This window comes from Petromyzon marinus, unplaced genomic scaffold (genome assembly GCF_048934315.1).
Source record: "Petromyzon marinus isolate PM22_M1 ecotype Great Lakes invasive population unplaced genomic scaffold, UKy_Petmar_22M1.pri1.0 PM_Scaffold_42, whole genome shotgun sequence".
NCBI classification, from domain to species: domain Eukaryota; kingdom Metazoa; phylum Chordata; class Hyperoartia; order Petromyzontiformes; family Petromyzontidae; genus Petromyzon; species Petromyzon marinus.
In genome coordinates, this window is record NW_027423413.1 from 371,431 (window position 1) to 389,529 (window position 18,099).

General features: G+C 51.1%; 1 protein-coding gene across 1 annotated transcript in view; it reads left to right on the forward strand.

The window, feature by feature from the left end:
* LOC116958131 (phosphatidylinositol transfer protein beta isoform-like) overlaps nucleotides 1-18,099 on the forward strand; it is a 60,311-nt gene that overhangs the window by 32,884 nt on the left and 9,328 nt on the right. The window contains exons 7-10 of the mRNA XM_076064403.1: nucleotides 267-350; nucleotides 2,685-2,762; nucleotides 5,519-5,626; nucleotides 15,938-16,060. Coding sequence (XP_075920518.1) covers nucleotides 267-350; nucleotides 2,685-2,762; nucleotides 5,519-5,626; nucleotides 15,938-16,060 — 393 coding nt within the window. The remainder of the gene's footprint in view (nucleotides 1-266; nucleotides 351-2,684; nucleotides 2,763-5,518; nucleotides 5,627-15,937; nucleotides 16,061-18,099) is intronic.

Below are 18,099 nucleotides of genomic sequence, written 5' to 3' on the forward strand. Positions count from 1 at the left end.
TGATGGTGGTGGTGGTGGTGGTGATGGTGGTGATGGTGGTGGTGATGGTGGTGGTGGTGATGGTGGTGATGGTGATGGTGGTGATGGTGGTGGTGATGGTGGTCCTGGAGGTGGTGCTGATGCTACTGATGCTGCTGCTGATGCTGCTGCTGCTGATGCTGATGCTGCTGATGCTGCTGCTGATGCTGCTGCTGATGATGATGATGATGCTGCTGATGCTGCTGCTGCTGATGATGATGCTGATGATGATGATGCTACTGCTGCAGGTGCACGGGTTGGATGCGGACACGTGGAAGCAAGTGGAGGTGGTGAACATTGACATCGCTGACAGGCACCAGGTCCAGCCCTCGGTGAGACCAGCAGCATCATCAGCTGCATCATCAGCAGCAGCATCATCATCATCAGCAGCAGCATCATCATCAGCAGCATCATCAGCAGCAGCAGCATCATCAGTAGCAGCAGCATCAGCAGCAGCATCATCATCAGCAGCAGCAGCATCATCAGCATCAGCAGCAGCATCAGCAGCAGCAGCATCATCAGTAGCAGCAGCATCAGCAGCAGCATCATCATCAGCAGCAGCAGCATCATCAGCATCATCAGCAGCAGCATCAGTAGCAGCATCAGTCGCAGCAGCATCATCAGCAGTAGTATCATCTTCAGCAGTGGCAGCAGCATCAGCAGTAGTATCATTAGCATCAGTAGTAGTATCATTATCATCAGTAGTAGTATCATCTTCATCAGTAGTAGTAGCATCATCATCATCAACAGTAGTAGTATCATCATCAGTAGTATCATCATCATCATCAGCAGTAGTATCATCAGTAGTAGTATCTGTGTGTGTGTGTCTGAGTGTGTGTCTCTGTCTGTGTAGTAACAACTACAGGGGCATCTCCTCAGTGTGCCGGGAAAGGTCCTGGCAAGGATTATTCAGCATCGCCTTGCCAGGCACGCTGAGGAGAGGCTTGCGGAGCCCCAATGCGGTTTCAGGAAAGGGCGGTCCTGCACAGATGCCATATTTTCTGTCCGTCTGCTACAGCAGAGGTGTAGGGAATTCCAGCAAGACCTACATCTCTGCTTTATTGACCTGGTCAAGGCCTATGATACCTTCAGTAGGCCTGGGCTCTGGGTTGTTCTTCGTGCTTTTGGAGTACCTGACCCTCTGCTCACGATCATTAAGGACCTTCATGATGGTGAGCGGGCCCGGGTAAAACTACGTGGCCGGGAGTCAGAGCCATTCCCTGTACACCTTAGGGTGCGACAGGGATGTCCTCTGGCTCCCACATTATTTAACATCTATTTTGACCACGTAGTTTGTGAAGCCTTCAATAGCTGTACCGGGGGAATCTCCATTTGGTACAGAAATAATGGGAGGCTGATCGATGCCGGGGTGCTGTCAAGGGATGGCTCCCTATTGCTCAACCACGTTATGTATGCCGATGATTTGGTAATAGCTGCTCATTCAGAGGAGGAGTTGGAGACGCTGCTGCTGAGACTGGAGCGTGCCACTAAGAGATGGGGCCTTACCATCAGCCCCACCAAAACTAAGCACCTAGGCCTGGGTATTTTGTACCATTGGACACTCCACCACCACAACTCCCAATCGGTGATGGGGCAGTTGTGGAGAGAGTGGAGAGTTTCCCATACCTGGGCAGTGTGCTCATGACCGGCTCCAGTTTAACAGCAGAGGTCTCACTCCGAATCAGTCGAGCGGCAATAACGCTGTGTGGAAGCTACCTGGTCTGTCGCTCCGCACTAAGCTTCAGGTCTTCTCGGCCACGGTCATTCCCTCCCTTCTCTACGCTTGCGAAACGTGGACCCCCTTAATGGAACATCTTCGCCGGTTAGAAACATTTAGGCTGGCCTGCCTACGATCCATCCTGGGTTTAACCAGACTGGATTGTGTGAGGAGCTCACAAATCCTTGAAAGATCTGGGCAGGGTCCCATCGGTGAGCTCCTCCGGCAGGCAAGGCTGCGATGGCTGGGTCATGTAGTCCGCATGCCCAGCCACCGCATGCCTAAACAGCTTTTGTTCGGCCGGATCGAGGGGGCTAAACGGGCGTGGCACGGGCTAGAGAAGAGATGGAGTGATGTGGTACAGGAGGACGTGGAGCTGAGTGGACTTGCCGATGACTGGTACCAGCGGTGTCAAGATCGGCCTCTGTGGAGGAGGCTCGTGAAGGATGCTACTGGGCAGTTGGAGGCAGTCGCCCTCCAACAACAACGGAGGGCGGAGGAGCGACGCTAACAACAACGAGCGGAGCGCCGGGTGGCTAAAGCACAGCAGGTTGGCACAGTAGGGGGCACAGGTGGTGCATCAGCCAGCCATCTCAGTCGACCCATGGCACCTGCTGGGTCTGCCCCGTGACCTCCTGCCAGCGGGCGTTTGACACTTCACGTGGCCTCAGGGTGCACATAGCCTGGCACAAGCGTCGTGGTGACGTCACCGCCACTTAGTGGCGAATGGCGGTTGTTGTTGTGTCTCTGTGTGTGTGTGTCTCTCTGTGTGTGTGTGTTGTTGTGTATGTGTGTATGTGTGTGTGTGTCTGTGTGTCTCTGTGTGTGTGTGTGAGTGTGTTGTTGTTGTGTCTGTGTGTGTGTCTCTCTCTGTGTGTGTGAGTGTGTTGTTGTGTATGTGTGTGTGTGTCTCTGTGTGTGTGTTGTTGTTGTGTTGTTGTTGTGTCAGGACTATAAGAGAGAGGAAGATCCGTCTCTCTACCACTCAGAGGTCACCGGCAGAGGACCCCTGGGGCCCAACTGGAAGGTTCATAACAACAACAACAACAACACAAAAACAACAACACAATAACACAACAACACAACAACAACAATAACAACATGTACACAACACAACGACACAACAACACAACAACACAGTAACAACAACACAACAACAACACAGTAACAACACAGTAACAACACAAAAACCACAACACAACAACACAACAACACAGTAACAACACAATAACAACACAATGACAACACAACAACAGCACAACAACAACAGAACACAACAAACACACAACAACACTATTCAACATGTACACACCATGTGCACTACACTACACAACATGTACACTACACTATACAACATGTACACTACACAACATGTACACTACACTACACAACACTACACTACACAACATGTACACTACACTACACAACATGTGCACTACACTACACAACATGTACACTACACTACACAACATGTACACAACATGTACACTACACAACATGTACACAACACTACACAACAACACTATACAACATGTACACTACACTACATGTACACTACACTACACAACATGTACACTACACTACATGTACACTACACTACACAACATGTACACTACACTACACAACATGTACACTACACTACACAACATGTACACTACACTACACAACATGTACACTACACTACACAACATGTACACCACACAACATGTACACTACACAACATGTACACTACACTACACTACATGTACACTACACTACACAACATGTACACTACACTACATGTACACTACACTACACAACATGTACACTACACAACATGTACACTACACTACACAACATGTACACTACACTACACAACATGTACACTACACTACATGTACACTACACTACACAACATGTACACTACACTACACAACATGTACACTACACTACACAACATGTACACTACACTACACAACATGTACACTACACTACACAACATGTACACTACACTACACAACATGTACACAACATGTACACTACACTACACAACATGTACACTACACTACACAACATGTACACAACATGTACACTACACTACACAACATGTACACTACACTACACAACATGTACACTACACTACACAACATGTACACTACACTACACAACATGTACACTACACTACACAACATGTACACTACACTACATGTACACTACACTACACAACATGTACACTACACTACACAACATGTACACTACACAACATGTACACTACACAACATGTACACTACACTACACAACATGTACACTACACTACACAACATGTACACTACACTACACAACATGTACACTACACTACACAACATGTACACTACACAACACGTACACTACACTATACAACATGTACACTACACTACACAACATGTACACTACACTACACAACATGTACACTACACTACACAACATGTACACAACATGTACACTACACTACACAACATGTACACTACACTACACAACATGTACACTACACTACACAACATGTACACTACACTACACAACATGTACACTACACTACATGTACACTACACTACACAACATGTACACTACACTACACAACATGTACACTACACTACACAACATGTACACTACACAACATGTACACTACACTACACAACATGTACACTACACTACACAACATGTACACTACACTACACAACATGTACACTACACTACACAACATGTACACTACACTACACAACATGTACACTACACTACACAACATGTACACTACACTACATGTACACTACACAACATGTACACTACACAACATGTACACTACACTACACAACATGTACACTACACTATACAACATGTACACTACACTACACAACATGTACACTACACAACATGTACACTACACTACACAACATGTACACTACACAACATGTACACTACACTACATGTACACTACACTACACAACATGTACACTACACTACACAACATGTACACTACACTACACAACATGTACACTACACTACACAACACTACACTACACAACATGTACACTACACTACACAACATGTACACTACACAACATGCACACAACAACAACACAACTACACAACATGTACACTACACTACATGTACACAACAACAACACAACTACACAACATGTACACTACACAACATGTACACAACAACAACACAACAACAACACAACTACACAACATGTACACTACACAACATGTACACAACAACAACACAACTACACAACATGTACACTACACAACATGTACACAACAACAACACAACAACAACACAACTACACAACATGTACACTACACAACATGTACACAACAACAACACAACTACACAACATGTACACTACACACATGTACACAACAACAACACAACAACAACACAACTACACAACATGTACACTACACAACATGTACACAACAACAACACAACTACACAACATGTACACTACACAACATGTACACAACAACAACACAACAACAACACAACTACACAACATGTACACTACACAACATGTACACAACAACAACACAACTACACAACATGTACACTACACAACATGTACACAACAACAACACAACAACAACACAACTACACAACATGTACACTACACAACATGTACACAACAACAACACAACTACACAACATGTACACTACACAACATGTACACAACAACAACACAACAACACAACAACAACACAACATGTACACAACAACACAACACGTCACCCCCCCTGTATCACCCCCACCCCCCCCCCCCGTAGGCTGAGCTAGTGGGGGGCCAGGCCCCCCACATGTGTGCCTACAAGTTGGTGACGGTCAAGTTCAAGTGGTGGGGCCTACAGAGTAAAGTGGAGTCGTTCATACACAAGGTGGGGGGAGTGGTGGGGGGGTGGTGGGTGGGTGGTGGGGGGCTGGTGGGGGGGTGGTGGTGGGGGGGGAGAGGTGGTGGGGGGGTAGTGGTGGGGGGGGAGACACATTGAAGCTAATGAATACTGCTGCTGCTACTCGCTAGCTAGCAGCACTTGCCCCTACAGCCCTACTAGAGGCTACCTGGGGGTGCTTTGTCTGTGTGTGGTGTGTGTAGTACATAGACACTGCTGCTGCTACTCGCTAGCTAACAGCACTTGCCCCTACAGCCCTGCTAGAGGCTACCTGGGGGAGCTTTGTCTGTGTGTGGTGTGTGTAGTACATAGACACTGCTGCTGCTACTCGCTAGCTAACAGCACTTGCCCCTACAGCTGTGCTAGAGGCTACCTGGGAAAGCTTTGTCTGTGTGTGGTATGTGTAGTACATAGACACTGCTGCTGCTACTCGCTAGCTAACAGCACTTGGCCCTACAGCCCTGCTTGAGGCTACCTGGGGGAACTTTGTCTGTGTGTGGTGTGTGTAGTACATAGACACTGCTGCTGCTACTCGCTAGCTAACAGCACTTGCCCCTGCAGCCCTGCTTGAGGCTACCTGGGGGAGCTTTGTCTGTGTGTGGTGTGTGTAGTACATAGACACTGCTACTCGCTAGCTAACAGCACTTGCCCCTGCAGCCCTGCTTGAGGCTACCTGGGGGAGCTTTGTCTGTGTGTGGTGTGTGTAGTACATAGACACTGCTGCTGCTACTCGCTAGCTAACAGCACTTGGCCCTACAGCCCTGGTGGAGGCTACCTGGGGGAGCTTTGTCTGTGTGTGGTGTGTGTAGTACATAGACACTGCTGCTGCTACTCGCTAGCTAACAGCACTTGCCCCTACAGCCCTGCTAGAGGCTACCTAGGGGAGCTTTGTCTGTGTGTGGTGTGTGTAGTACATAGACACTGCTGCTGCTACTCGCTAGCTAACAGCACTTGCCCCTACAGCCCTGCTAGAGGCTACCTGGGGGAACTTTGTCTGTGTGTGTGTGCGCTGTGCGTGCTGAGTGCAGCATGACTGTCTTTGTGTCTCTGTCTGTGTCTGTGTCTCTGTCTGTGTCTCTGTCTGTGTCTGTGTCTCTGTCTGTGTCTCTGTGTCTGTGTCTGTCTCTGTCTGTGTGTCTGTGTCTGTGTGTCTGTGTCTCTGTGTCTGTGTCTCTGTCTGTGTCTCTGTCTGTGTCTCTGTGTCTGTGTCTCTGTCTGTGTCTCTGTCTGTGTCTCTGTCTGTGTCTCTGTGTCTGTGTCTCTGTGTCTCTGTCTGTGTCTCTGTGTCCGTGTCTCTGTCTGTGTCTCTGTGTCTGTGTCTGTGTCTCTGTGTCTCTGTGTGTGACTGTGTGTCTCTGTGTGTGTGCCGAGTGTAGCAGCACTGTGTCTCTGTCTGTGTCTGTGTTTCTCTGACAGTGTGTGACTGTGTCTCTGTGTGTGTGACTGTGTGTGTGTGTGTGCGACTGTGTGTCTCTGTGTGACTGTGTGTGACTGTGTGTGACTGTGTGTCTGTGTGTGTGTCTGTGTGTCTCTGTGTGTGTGAGTGACTGTGTGTCTCTGTCTGTGTTTGTGTTTCTCTGACAGTGTGTGACTGTGTCTCTGTGTGTGTGACTGTGTGTGTGTGTGCGACTGTGTGTGACTGTGTGTGTGTCTGTGTGTGTGTCTGTGTGTCTGTGTGTCTCTGTGTGTGTGACTGTGCGTCTCTGTGTCTGTCTGTGTTTCTCTGACTGTGTGTGACTGTGTCTCTGTTTGTGTGACTGTGTGTGTGTGCGACCGTGTGTCTCTGTGTGACTGTGTGTGTGACTGTGTGTGACTGTGTGTGTGACTGTGTGTGACTGTGTGTGACTGTGTGTGTGTCTGTGTGTCTCTGTGTGTGTGACTGTGTGTCTCTGTGTCTGTCTGTGTTTCTCTGACTGTGTGTGACTGTGTCTCTGTGTGTGTGACTGTGTGTCTCTGTGTCTCTCTGTGTTTCTCTGACTGTGTGTGACTGTGTCACTGTATGTGACTGTGTGTGTGTGACTGTGTGTGTGTCTGTGTGTGTGTGACTGTGTGTGTGACTGTGTGTGTGTGACTGTGTGTGGTGCCGGACGGGCAACTTCTGTCGTGGACAGTGCTGTGGGGGGAGATCCAATTTTGATTGGCTCCCCCCCTCATGGCATATGTGTCTACCACAGGGGCTAAACGGGGGCTGTGGACGGGTGCGAGGGGCTGGTAACCCCTCCACCTTCAATTAATTACCACGAAACCACGAATTAAACTGAAATATGTAACTAATAAGCTTGTGCCGGAGGCCCCGGGGGGCCAATCGTCTATGACGTCTCCTGGCCAAACCCCAATTGGCGGAGCCAGGAGATTGAATACCTACCCTCGGGGCTACTCCAGAAACAACGAAAAGCAACTACGGGTGGCCACGTGGAATGTTCGAACGCTGAATGCAGAGGAGAGGCTGCCACTCCTCTGTCGGGAGCTGGACCGGTACCACCTGGATCTATGCGGCATTCAGGAGGTCCGGTGGACCGGCTCTGGCTCCTGCCACCATGAGGGGTGGACAGTCCTCTACTCGGGGCAGCAGACTGCCAAACAACAGGGTGTGGGTCTTCTTTTGAACAAAAGAATGAAGGGGGCGTGGGAGCGTGGCGGTGAGGTGTGGGAAGCTGTAAGCCCCAGGCTACTTTGGGCTCGCCTTCCCATCAACCGGAGGCGAGGAATGGTGGTCGTGGTTACTTATGCCCCCACCGAAGATGAACATCCGTGGAGGGATGCAGGCAAAGCCGATGAGTCAGATGCCTTCTATGACCTCCTGTCACAGGTGCTGGCTAAAGTGGCCCCTCGGGATAGAGTCATCATGTTGGGTGACTTCAATGCCCGAGTTGGTCATGATACTGGCACCTGGTCTGGAGTGATTGGAGGGCATGGGCCAGATCAGCTCAATAACAACGGTAGGAGGCTGCTAGATTTTTGTGCAGCCCATGGGCTTGTAATTACCAACACGCTGTTCCGGCATCGGCGCATCCACACAACATCATGGATGCATGCCGGGTCCAAGCAAGAACATCTGCTGGACTACATAGTGACGGACCAGCGAATGCGAGCCCATGTCCTTGACACCAGGACCTACCGTGGAGCTGATCTGCCCTCTGACCATCGACTAGTCATCTGTAAGATGCGCCTGCCATTCTTCCACTCCGGTGGTGGGTGTACACCCAGGACCTCATTCCAACATAAAGTGGCCTGGTCTCAGTTATCTGATGAAAGTTGCAAGCGAGAATTTCATCATCGCTTGCGGCTGGGATTGGCATCGTCCCCAACTCCTCCTGATGTCGAGGGTAAATGGGCGAGGTTTAGGACTGTGACTCATGCAGCTGCAATGGCTGCTTTGGGTACGCGGTCCAGACCTCCCCAGAGACCCTGGCTGACAGAGGAGGTGTTCAGGATGGTTGAGAAAAAGCGACAGGCCCACTGTCATCGGCTACAGAATCCCACGTCAGAGAATGAGGAGGCTTACCGCAGCCTTCGCTCGGAGGTTCGCAGAGCTGTGAGGCGCTGCAAGGATGGGTGGTGGTCGCGGGTTGCTGAGGAGATGGAGTCTGCCTCAGTGGCCCGTGATCACAAATCTAACTCCATCAAAAAAGTAACCTGCAGCGCCACACCTATTACCATCATTAGGGGAAAAAACGGTGATCCAATCTCCGACCCCCAGGAACAGGTTTGCAGATTTGCTGAGCATTTCTGTGAGGTCCTGGGGGAGGGAAAATCCCTCAGCCAGGAAAACATCGTGGCACAAAGTGAGGATGACCCTGCTGAGGCTGCGGTGCCTCAAATATTGGAAGAAGTCACCCCCTGTGAGTGGCTGGCTGAGGTGCCATCTGCTGAGGAAGTATTGAAGGCGATCCGGAGTCTGAGACCAGGAAAGGCGCCGGGCAGAGATGATCTCCCAAGCGAAATGCTGAGGGAGGGTGGCGTTTGTGCACAGACTGCCCTATATGACATCATAACAACAGTCTGGACCACTGGACGGGTTCCGCAGGATTGGAAGGATGCCCTGGTGGTCCCCCTTTTTAAGAAGGGGGACCGCATAGACTGTAACAACTACAGGGGCATCTCACTCCTCAGTGTGCCGGGAAAGGTCCTGGCAAGGATTATTCAGCATCGCCTTGCCAGGCACGCTGAGGAGAGGCTTGCGGAGCCCCAATGTGGTTTCAGGAAAGGGCGGTCCTGCACAGATGCCATATTTTCTGTCCGTCTGCTACAGCAGAGGTGTAGGGAATTCCAACAAGACCTACATCTCTGCTTTATTGACCTGGTCAAGGCCTATGATACCATCAGTAGGCCTGGGCTCTGGGTCGTTCTTCGTGCTTTTGGAGTACCTGACCCTCTGCTCACGATCATTAAGGACCTTCATGATGGTGAGCGGGCCCGGGTAAAACTACGTGGCCGGGAGTCAGAGCCATTCCCTGTACACCTTGGGGTGCGACAGGGATGTCCTCTGGCTCCCACATTATTTAACATCTATTTTGACCACGTAGTTCGTGAAGCCTTCAATAGCTGTACCGGGGGAATCTCCATATGGTACAGATATAATGGGAGGCTAATCGATGCCCGGGTGCGGTCAAGAGATGGCTCCCTATTGCTCAAGCACGTTATGTATGCTGATGATTTGGTAATAGCTGCTCAGTCAGAGGAGGAGTTGGAGACGCTGCTGCTGAGACTGGAGCGTGCCACTAAGAGATGGGGCCTTACCATCAGCCCCACCAAAACTAAGCACCTGCCTGGGTATTTTGTACCATCGGACACCCCACCCCCACAACTCCCAATCGGTGATGGGGCAGTTGTGGAGAGAGTGGAGAGTTTCCCATACCTGGGCAGTGTGCTTATGACTGGCTCCAGTTTAACAGCAGAGGTCTCACTCCGAATCAGTCGAGCGGCAATATCTTTTCATCGGTTGCGTAACGCTGTGTGGAAGCTACCTGGTCTGTCGCTCCGCACTAAGCTTCAGGTCTTCTCGGCCACGGTCATTCCCTCCCTTCTCTACGCTTGCGAAACGTGGACCCCCCTAATGGAACATCTTCGCCGGTTAGAAACATTTAGGCTGGCCTGCCTACGATCCATCCTGGGTTTAACCAGACTGGATTGTGTGAGGAGCTCACAAATCCTTGAAAGATCTGGGCAGGGTCCCATCGGTGAGCTCCTCCGGCAGGCAAGGCTGCGATGGCTGGGTCATGTAGCCCGCATGCCCAGCCACCGCATGCCGAAACAGCTTTTGTTTGGCCGGATTGAGGGGGCTAAGCGGGAGCGGCACGGGCTAGAGAAGAGATGGAGTGATGTGGTACAGGAGGACGTGGAGCTGAGTGGACTTGCCGATGACTGGTACCAGCGGTGTCAAGATCGGCCTCTGTGGAGGAGGCTCGTGAAGGATGCTACTGGGCAGTTGGAGGCAGTCGCCCTCCAACAACAACGGAGGGCGGAGGAGCGACGCTCACAACAACGAGTGGAGCGCCGGGTGGCTAAAGCACAGCAGGTTGGCACAGTAGGGGGCACAGGTGGTGCATCAGCCAGTCATCTCAGTCAGTCGACCCGTGGCATCTGGGTCTGCCCCGTGACCTCCTGCCAGCGGGTGTTCGACACTTCACGTGGCCTCAAGGTGCACATAGCCTGGCACAAGCGTCGTGGTGACGTCACCGCCACTTAGTGGCGAATGGCGGTTGTTGTTGTTGTGTGTGACTGTGTGTGACTGTGTCTCTGTGTGTGTCACTGTGTGTGACTGTGTGTGACTGTGTGTGACTGTGACTGTGTGTGTGACTGTGTGTGTGTGTGTGACTGTGTGTGACTGTGTGTGTGTGTGACTATGTGTGACTGTGTGTGTGTCTCTGTGTGTGTGTGTCTGTCTGTGTGACTGTGTGTCTCTGACTGTGTGTGACTATGTGTGACTGTGTGTGTGTGACTGTGTGTGTGTGACTGTGTGTCTCTGTGTGTGTGCCGAGTGTAGCAGGAATGCCGCATCTTCACCAACTTCCACCGGCAACTCTTCTGCTGGACTGTGTCTCTGTCTGTCTGTGTGGCTGTGTGTGACTGTGTGTGACTGTGTGACTGTGTGTGACTGTGTGTCTGTGTGTGTGTCTGTGTGTGTGACTGTGTGTGACTGTGTGTGTGTGTGCCTGTGTCTCTGTGTGTGTGTGTGACTGTGTGTGACTGTGTGACTGTGTGTGACTGTGTGTGTGTGACTGTCTGTGTGTGACTGTGTCTCTGTGTGTGACTGTGTGTGACTGTCTCTGTGTGTGTGACTGTGTGTGTGACTGTGTATGTGTGTGACTCTGTGTGTGTGTGACTGTGTGTCTCTGTGTGTGTGTGTGACTGTGTGTGACTGTGTGACTGTCTCTGTGTGTGTGCCGAGTGTAGCAGGAATGCCGCATCTTCACCAACTTCCACCGGCAACTCTTCTGCTGGACTGTGTCTCTGTCTGTCTGTGTGACTGTGTGTGACTGTGTGTGACTGTCTGTGTGTGTGTGACTGTGTGTGACTGTGTGTTTGTGTGACTGTGTGTGACTGTGTGTGTGTGACTGTGTGTGTGACTGTGTGACTGTGTGTGTGTGTGTGACTGTGTGTCTCTGACTGTGTGTGACTGTGTGTGTGACTGTGTGTGTGACTGTGTGTGACTGTGTGTGTGTGACTGTTTGTGCACAGACTGCCCTATATGACATCATAACAACAGTCTGGACCACTGGACAGGTTCCGCAGGATTGGAAGGATGCCCTGGTGGTCCCCCTTTTTAAGAAGGGGGACCGCACAGACTGTAACAACTACAGGGGCATCTCACTCCTCAGTGTGCCAGGAAAGGTCCTGGCAAGGATTATTCAACATCGCCTTGCCAGGCACGCTGAGGAGAGGCTTGCGGAGCCCCAATGCGGTTTCAGGAAAGGGCGGTCCTGCACAGATGCCATATTTTCTGTCTGTCTGCTACAGCAGAGGTGTAGGGAATTCCAACAAGACCTACATCTCTGCTTTATTGACCTGGTCAAGGCCTATGATACCATCAGTAGGCCTGGGCTCTGGGTCGTTCTTCGTGCTTTTGGAGTACCTGACCCTCTGCTCACGATCATTAAGGACCTTCATGATGGTGAGCGGGCCCGGGTAAAACTGCGTGGCCGGGAGTCAGAGCCATTCCCTGTACACCTTGGGGTGCGACAGGGATGTCCTCTGGCTCCCACATTATTTAACATCTATTTTGACCACGTAGTTCGTGAAGCCTTCAATAGCTGTACCGGGGGAATCTCCATATGGTACAGATATAATGGGAGGCTAATCGATGCCCGGGTGCGGTCAAGGGATGGCTCCCTATTGCTCAACCACGTTATGTATGCTGATGACTTGGTAATAGCTGCTCAGTCAGAGGAGGAGTTGGAGACGCTGCTGCTGAGACTGGAGCGTGCCACTAAGAGGTGGGGCCTTACCATCAGCCCCACCAAAACTAAGCACCTGCCTGGGTATTTTGTACCATCGGACACTCCACCCCCACAGCTCCCAATCGGTGATGGGGCAGTTGTGGAGAGAGTGGAGAGTTTCCCATACCTGGGCAGTGTGCTTATGACTGGCTCCAGTTTAACAGCAGAGGTCTCACTCCGAATCAGTCGAGCGGCAATATCTTTTCATCGGTTGCGTAACGCTGTGTGGAAGCTACCTGGTCTGTCGCTCCGCACTAAGCTTCAGGTCTTCTCGGCCACGGTCATTCCCTCCCTTCTCTACGCTTGTGAAACGTGGACCCCCCTAATGGAACATCTTCGCCGGTTAGAAACATTTAGGCTGACCTGCCTACGATCCATCCTGGGTTTAACCAGACTGGATTGTGTGAGGAGCTCACAAATCCTTGAAAGATCTGGGCAGGGTCCCATCGGTGAGCTCCTCCGGCAGGCAAGGCTGCGATGGCTGGGTCATGTAGCCCGCATGCCCAGCCACCGCATGCCGAAACAGCTTTTGTTTGGCCGGATTGAGGGGGCTAGGCGGGCGCGGCACGGGCTAGAGAAGAGATGGAGTGATGTGGTACAGGAGGACGTGGAGCTGAGTGGACTTGCCGATGACTGGTACCAGCGGTGTCAAGATCGGCCTCTGTGGAGGAGGCTCGTGAAGGATGCTACTGGGCAGTTGGAGGCAGTCGCCCTCCAACAACAACGGAGGGCGGAGGAGCGACGCTCAGAACAACGAGCGGAGCGCCGGGTGGCTAAAGCAGGTTGGCACAGTAGGGGTCACAGGTGGTGCATCAGCCAGTCATCTCAGTCAGTCGACCCGTGGCACCTGGGTCTGCCCCGTGACCTCCTGCCAGCGGGCGTTCGACACTTCACGTGGCCTCAGGGTGCACATAGCCTGGCACAAGCGTCGTGGTGACGTCACCGCCACTTAGTGGCGAATGGCGGTTGTTGTTGTTGTTGTCACTGTGTGTGTGACTGTGTGTGACTGTGTGTGTGTGTGTGTCACTGTGTGTGTGTGACTGTGTGTGACTGTGTGTGTGTGTGTCACTGTGTGTGACTGTGTGTGTGTGTGACTGTGTGTGACTGTGTCTCTGTGTCTGTGTGTCTCTGTGTGTCTGTGTCTGTCTGTGTCTGTGTGGCTCTGTGTCTGTGTGTCTCTGTGTCTGTGTGTGTCTGTGTCTGTCTGTGTCTGTGTGTCTCTGTGTGTCTGTCTGTGTCTGTGTGTCTCTGTGTCTGTGTGTCTCTGTGTGTCTGTGTCTGTCTGTGTCTGTGTGTGACTGTGTGACTGTGTGTGACTGTGTGACTGTGTGTGTGTCTCTGTGTGTGTGCCGAGTGTAGCAGGAATGCCGCATCTTCACCAACTTCCACCGGCAACTCTTCTGCTGGACTGTGTCTCTGTCTGTCTGTGTGACTGTCTGTCTGTGTGACTGTGTGTTACTGTGTGTGTGACTGTGTGACTGTCTCTGTGTGTGTGTGCCGAGTGTAGCAGGAATGCCGCATCTTCACCAACTTCCACCGGCAACTCTTCTGCTGGACTGTGTCTCTGTCTGTCTGTGTGACTGTGTGACTGTGTGTGACTGTGTGTGTGTGACTGTGTGTCTGTGTGTGTGTGACTGTGTGTGACTGTGTGTCTGTGTGTGTGACTGTGTGTGACTGTGTGTGTGTGTGACTGTCTCTGTGTGTGTGCCGAGTGTAGCAGGAATGCCGCATCTTCACCAACTTCCACCGGCAACTCTTCTGCTGGACTGTGTCTCTGTCTGTCTGTGTCTGTGTGTCTCTGACTGTGTGTGTGACTGTGTGTGTGACTGTGTGTGTGTGACTGTGTGTGACTGTGTGACTGTGTGTGTGTGACTGTGTGTGACTGTGTGACTGTGTGTGTGTGACTGTGTGTGACTGTGTGTGTGTGACTGTGTGTGACTGTGTGTGTGTGACTGTGTGTGACTGTGTGTGACTGTCTCTGACTGTGTGACTGTCTCTGTGTGTGTGCCGAGTGTAGCAGGAATGCCGCATCTTCACCAACTTCCACCGGCAACTCTTCTGCTGGACTGTGTCTCTGTCTGTCTGTGTCTGTGTGTCTCTGACTGTGTGTGTGACTGTGTGTGTGACTGTGTGTGTGTGACTGTGTGTGACTGTGTGACTGTGTGTGTGTGACTGTGTGTGACTGTGTGACTGTGTGTGTGTGACTGTGTGTGACTGTGTGTGTGTGACTGTGTGTGACTGTGTGTGTGTGACTGTGTGTGACTGTGTGTGACTGTCTCTGACTGTGTGACTGTCTCTGTGTGTGTGCCGAGTGTAGCAGGAATGCCGCATCTTCACCAACTTCCACCGGCAACTCTTCTGCTGGACTGTGTCTCTGTCTGTGTGTGTGACTGTGTGTGACTGTGTGTGTGACTGTGTGTGTGACTGTGTGTGTGTGACTGTGTGACTGTGTGACTGTGTGACTGTGTGTGACTGTGTGTGACTGTGTGTGACTGTGTGTGTGTCACTGTGTGTGTGACTGTGTGTGACTGTGTCTCTCTGTGTGTGTGTGCCGAGTGTAGCAGGAATGCCGCATCTTCACCAACTTCCACCGGCAACTCTTCTGCTGGACTTGTTTCTCTGTCTGTCTGTGTGACTGTCTGTCTGTGTGACTGTGTGTGTGACTGTCTGTGTGTGACTGTGTGACTGTGTGTGTGTGCCGAGTGTAGCAGGAATGCCGCATCTTCACCAACTTCCACCGGCAACTCTTCTGCTGAACTGTGTCTCTGTCTGTCTGTGTGACTGTCTGTCTGTGTGACTGTGTGTGTGACTGTCTGTGTGTGACTGTGTGACTGTCTCTGTGTGTGTGTGCCGAGTGTAGCAGGAATGCCGCATCTTCACCAACTTCCACCGGCAACTCTTCTGCTGGACCGACCGCTGGACTGGTCTCACCATGGCCGACATTCGCCGCATGGAGGAGCAGACGCAGCAGGAGCTTGACGAGGTGGCCGTCATCATCGTCATCGTCATCATCGTCGTCATCGTCACCATCACCGTCGTCATCGTCATCATCATCATCGTCATTGTCGTCACCGTCATCATCGTCGTCATCGTCACCATCGTCGTCATCGTCGTCATCGTCATCGTCATCATCATCACCGTCATCGTCATCATCATCGTCATCGTCATCATCGTCGTCATCATCGTCATCGTCATCATCACCACCGTCATCGTCATCATCGTCGTCATCATCACCACCGTCATCGTCATCATCGTCATCATCGTCATCATCGTCGTCATCATCATCATCGTCATCGTCATCATCGTCATCGTCATCATCGTCATCATCATCACCGTCATCGTCATCATCGTCATCATCGTCATCATCGTCGTCATCATCGTCATCATCATCACCGTCATCGTCATCATCGTCATCATCATCACCGTCATCGTCATCATCGTCATCATCGTCATCATCGTCGTCATCGTCATCATCGTCGTCATCATCGTCATCATCATCATCGTCAACATCATCGTCATCGTCATCATCGTCATCATCACCATCACCACCACTATTATTATCATCATCATCATCACCACCACCACCACTATTATCATCATCATCATCATCGTCACCACCACCACCACTATTATTATCATCATCATCATCACCACTATTATCATCATCATCACCACCACCACCACTATTATTATCATCATCATCATCACCACCACTATTATTATCATCACCACCACCACCACTATTATCATCATCATCATCATCACCACCACCACTGCAGGGGGTCGTGGGTTCGATCCACCACACACTGACAGGATTTGCCTGCGGCTGTGAATGTCCACGTGGCGATGATGATGATGGTGATGATGGTGATGATGACATCAGCCACATGGTGATGATGGTGATGATGGTGATGATGACATCAGCCACGTGGTGATGATGGTGATGATGGTGATGATGGCATCAGCCACATGGTGATGATGGTGATGATGGTGATGATGACATCAGCCACATGGTGATGATGGTGATGATGGTGATGATGGCATCAGCCACATGGTGATGATGGTGATGATGGTGATGATGACATCAGCCACGTGGTGATGATGATGATGGTGATGATGACATCAGCCACGTGGTGATGATGATGATGGTGATGATGGCATCAGCCACGTGGTAATGATGGTGATGATGACATCAGCCACGTGGTGATGATGATGATGGTGATGATAACATCAGCCGCGTGGTGATGATGATGATGATGGCGATGATGACATCAGCCACGTGGTGATGATGGTGATGATGACATCAGCCACGTGATGGTGATGATGGTGATGATGATGATGGTGATGATGATGGTGATGATGATGACATCAGTCACGTGGTGATGATGGTGATGATGATGGTGATGACATCAGCCAAGTGGTGATGATGGTGATGATGACGTCAACAGCCACGTGGTGATGATGATGATGTCATCAGTCACGTGGTGTGAGCCACTTCGCCTGCCTGACAAAGAGCAACGCAGCAACTCAGCGGCGACTTAGCAGCTCACGTCCACAACACTTTAATCTGTCTCCCTACCTACCCCGTGTCTCTCTACCTCGCTACCTACCTACCCCGTGTCTCCCTCCCTACCTACCTACCCCGTGTCTCTCTACCTACCTACCCCGTGTCTCCCTACCTAACTACCTACCCCGTGTCTCCCTACCTACCTACCTACCCCGTGTCTCTCTACCCGTGTCTACCTACCTCGCTACCTACCCCGTGTCTCTCTACCTACCTACCCCGTGTCTCCCTCCCTACCTACCTACCCCGTGTCTCTCTACCTACCTACCTACCCCGTGTCTCTCTACCTACCTACCCCGTGTCTCTCTACCTACCTACCCCGTGTCTCCCTCCCTACCTACCTACCCCGTGTCTCTCTACCTACCTACCTACCCCGTGTCTCTCTACCTACCTAACTACCTACCCCGTGTCTCTCTACCTACCTACCCCGTGTCTCCCTACCTACCTACCCCGTGTCT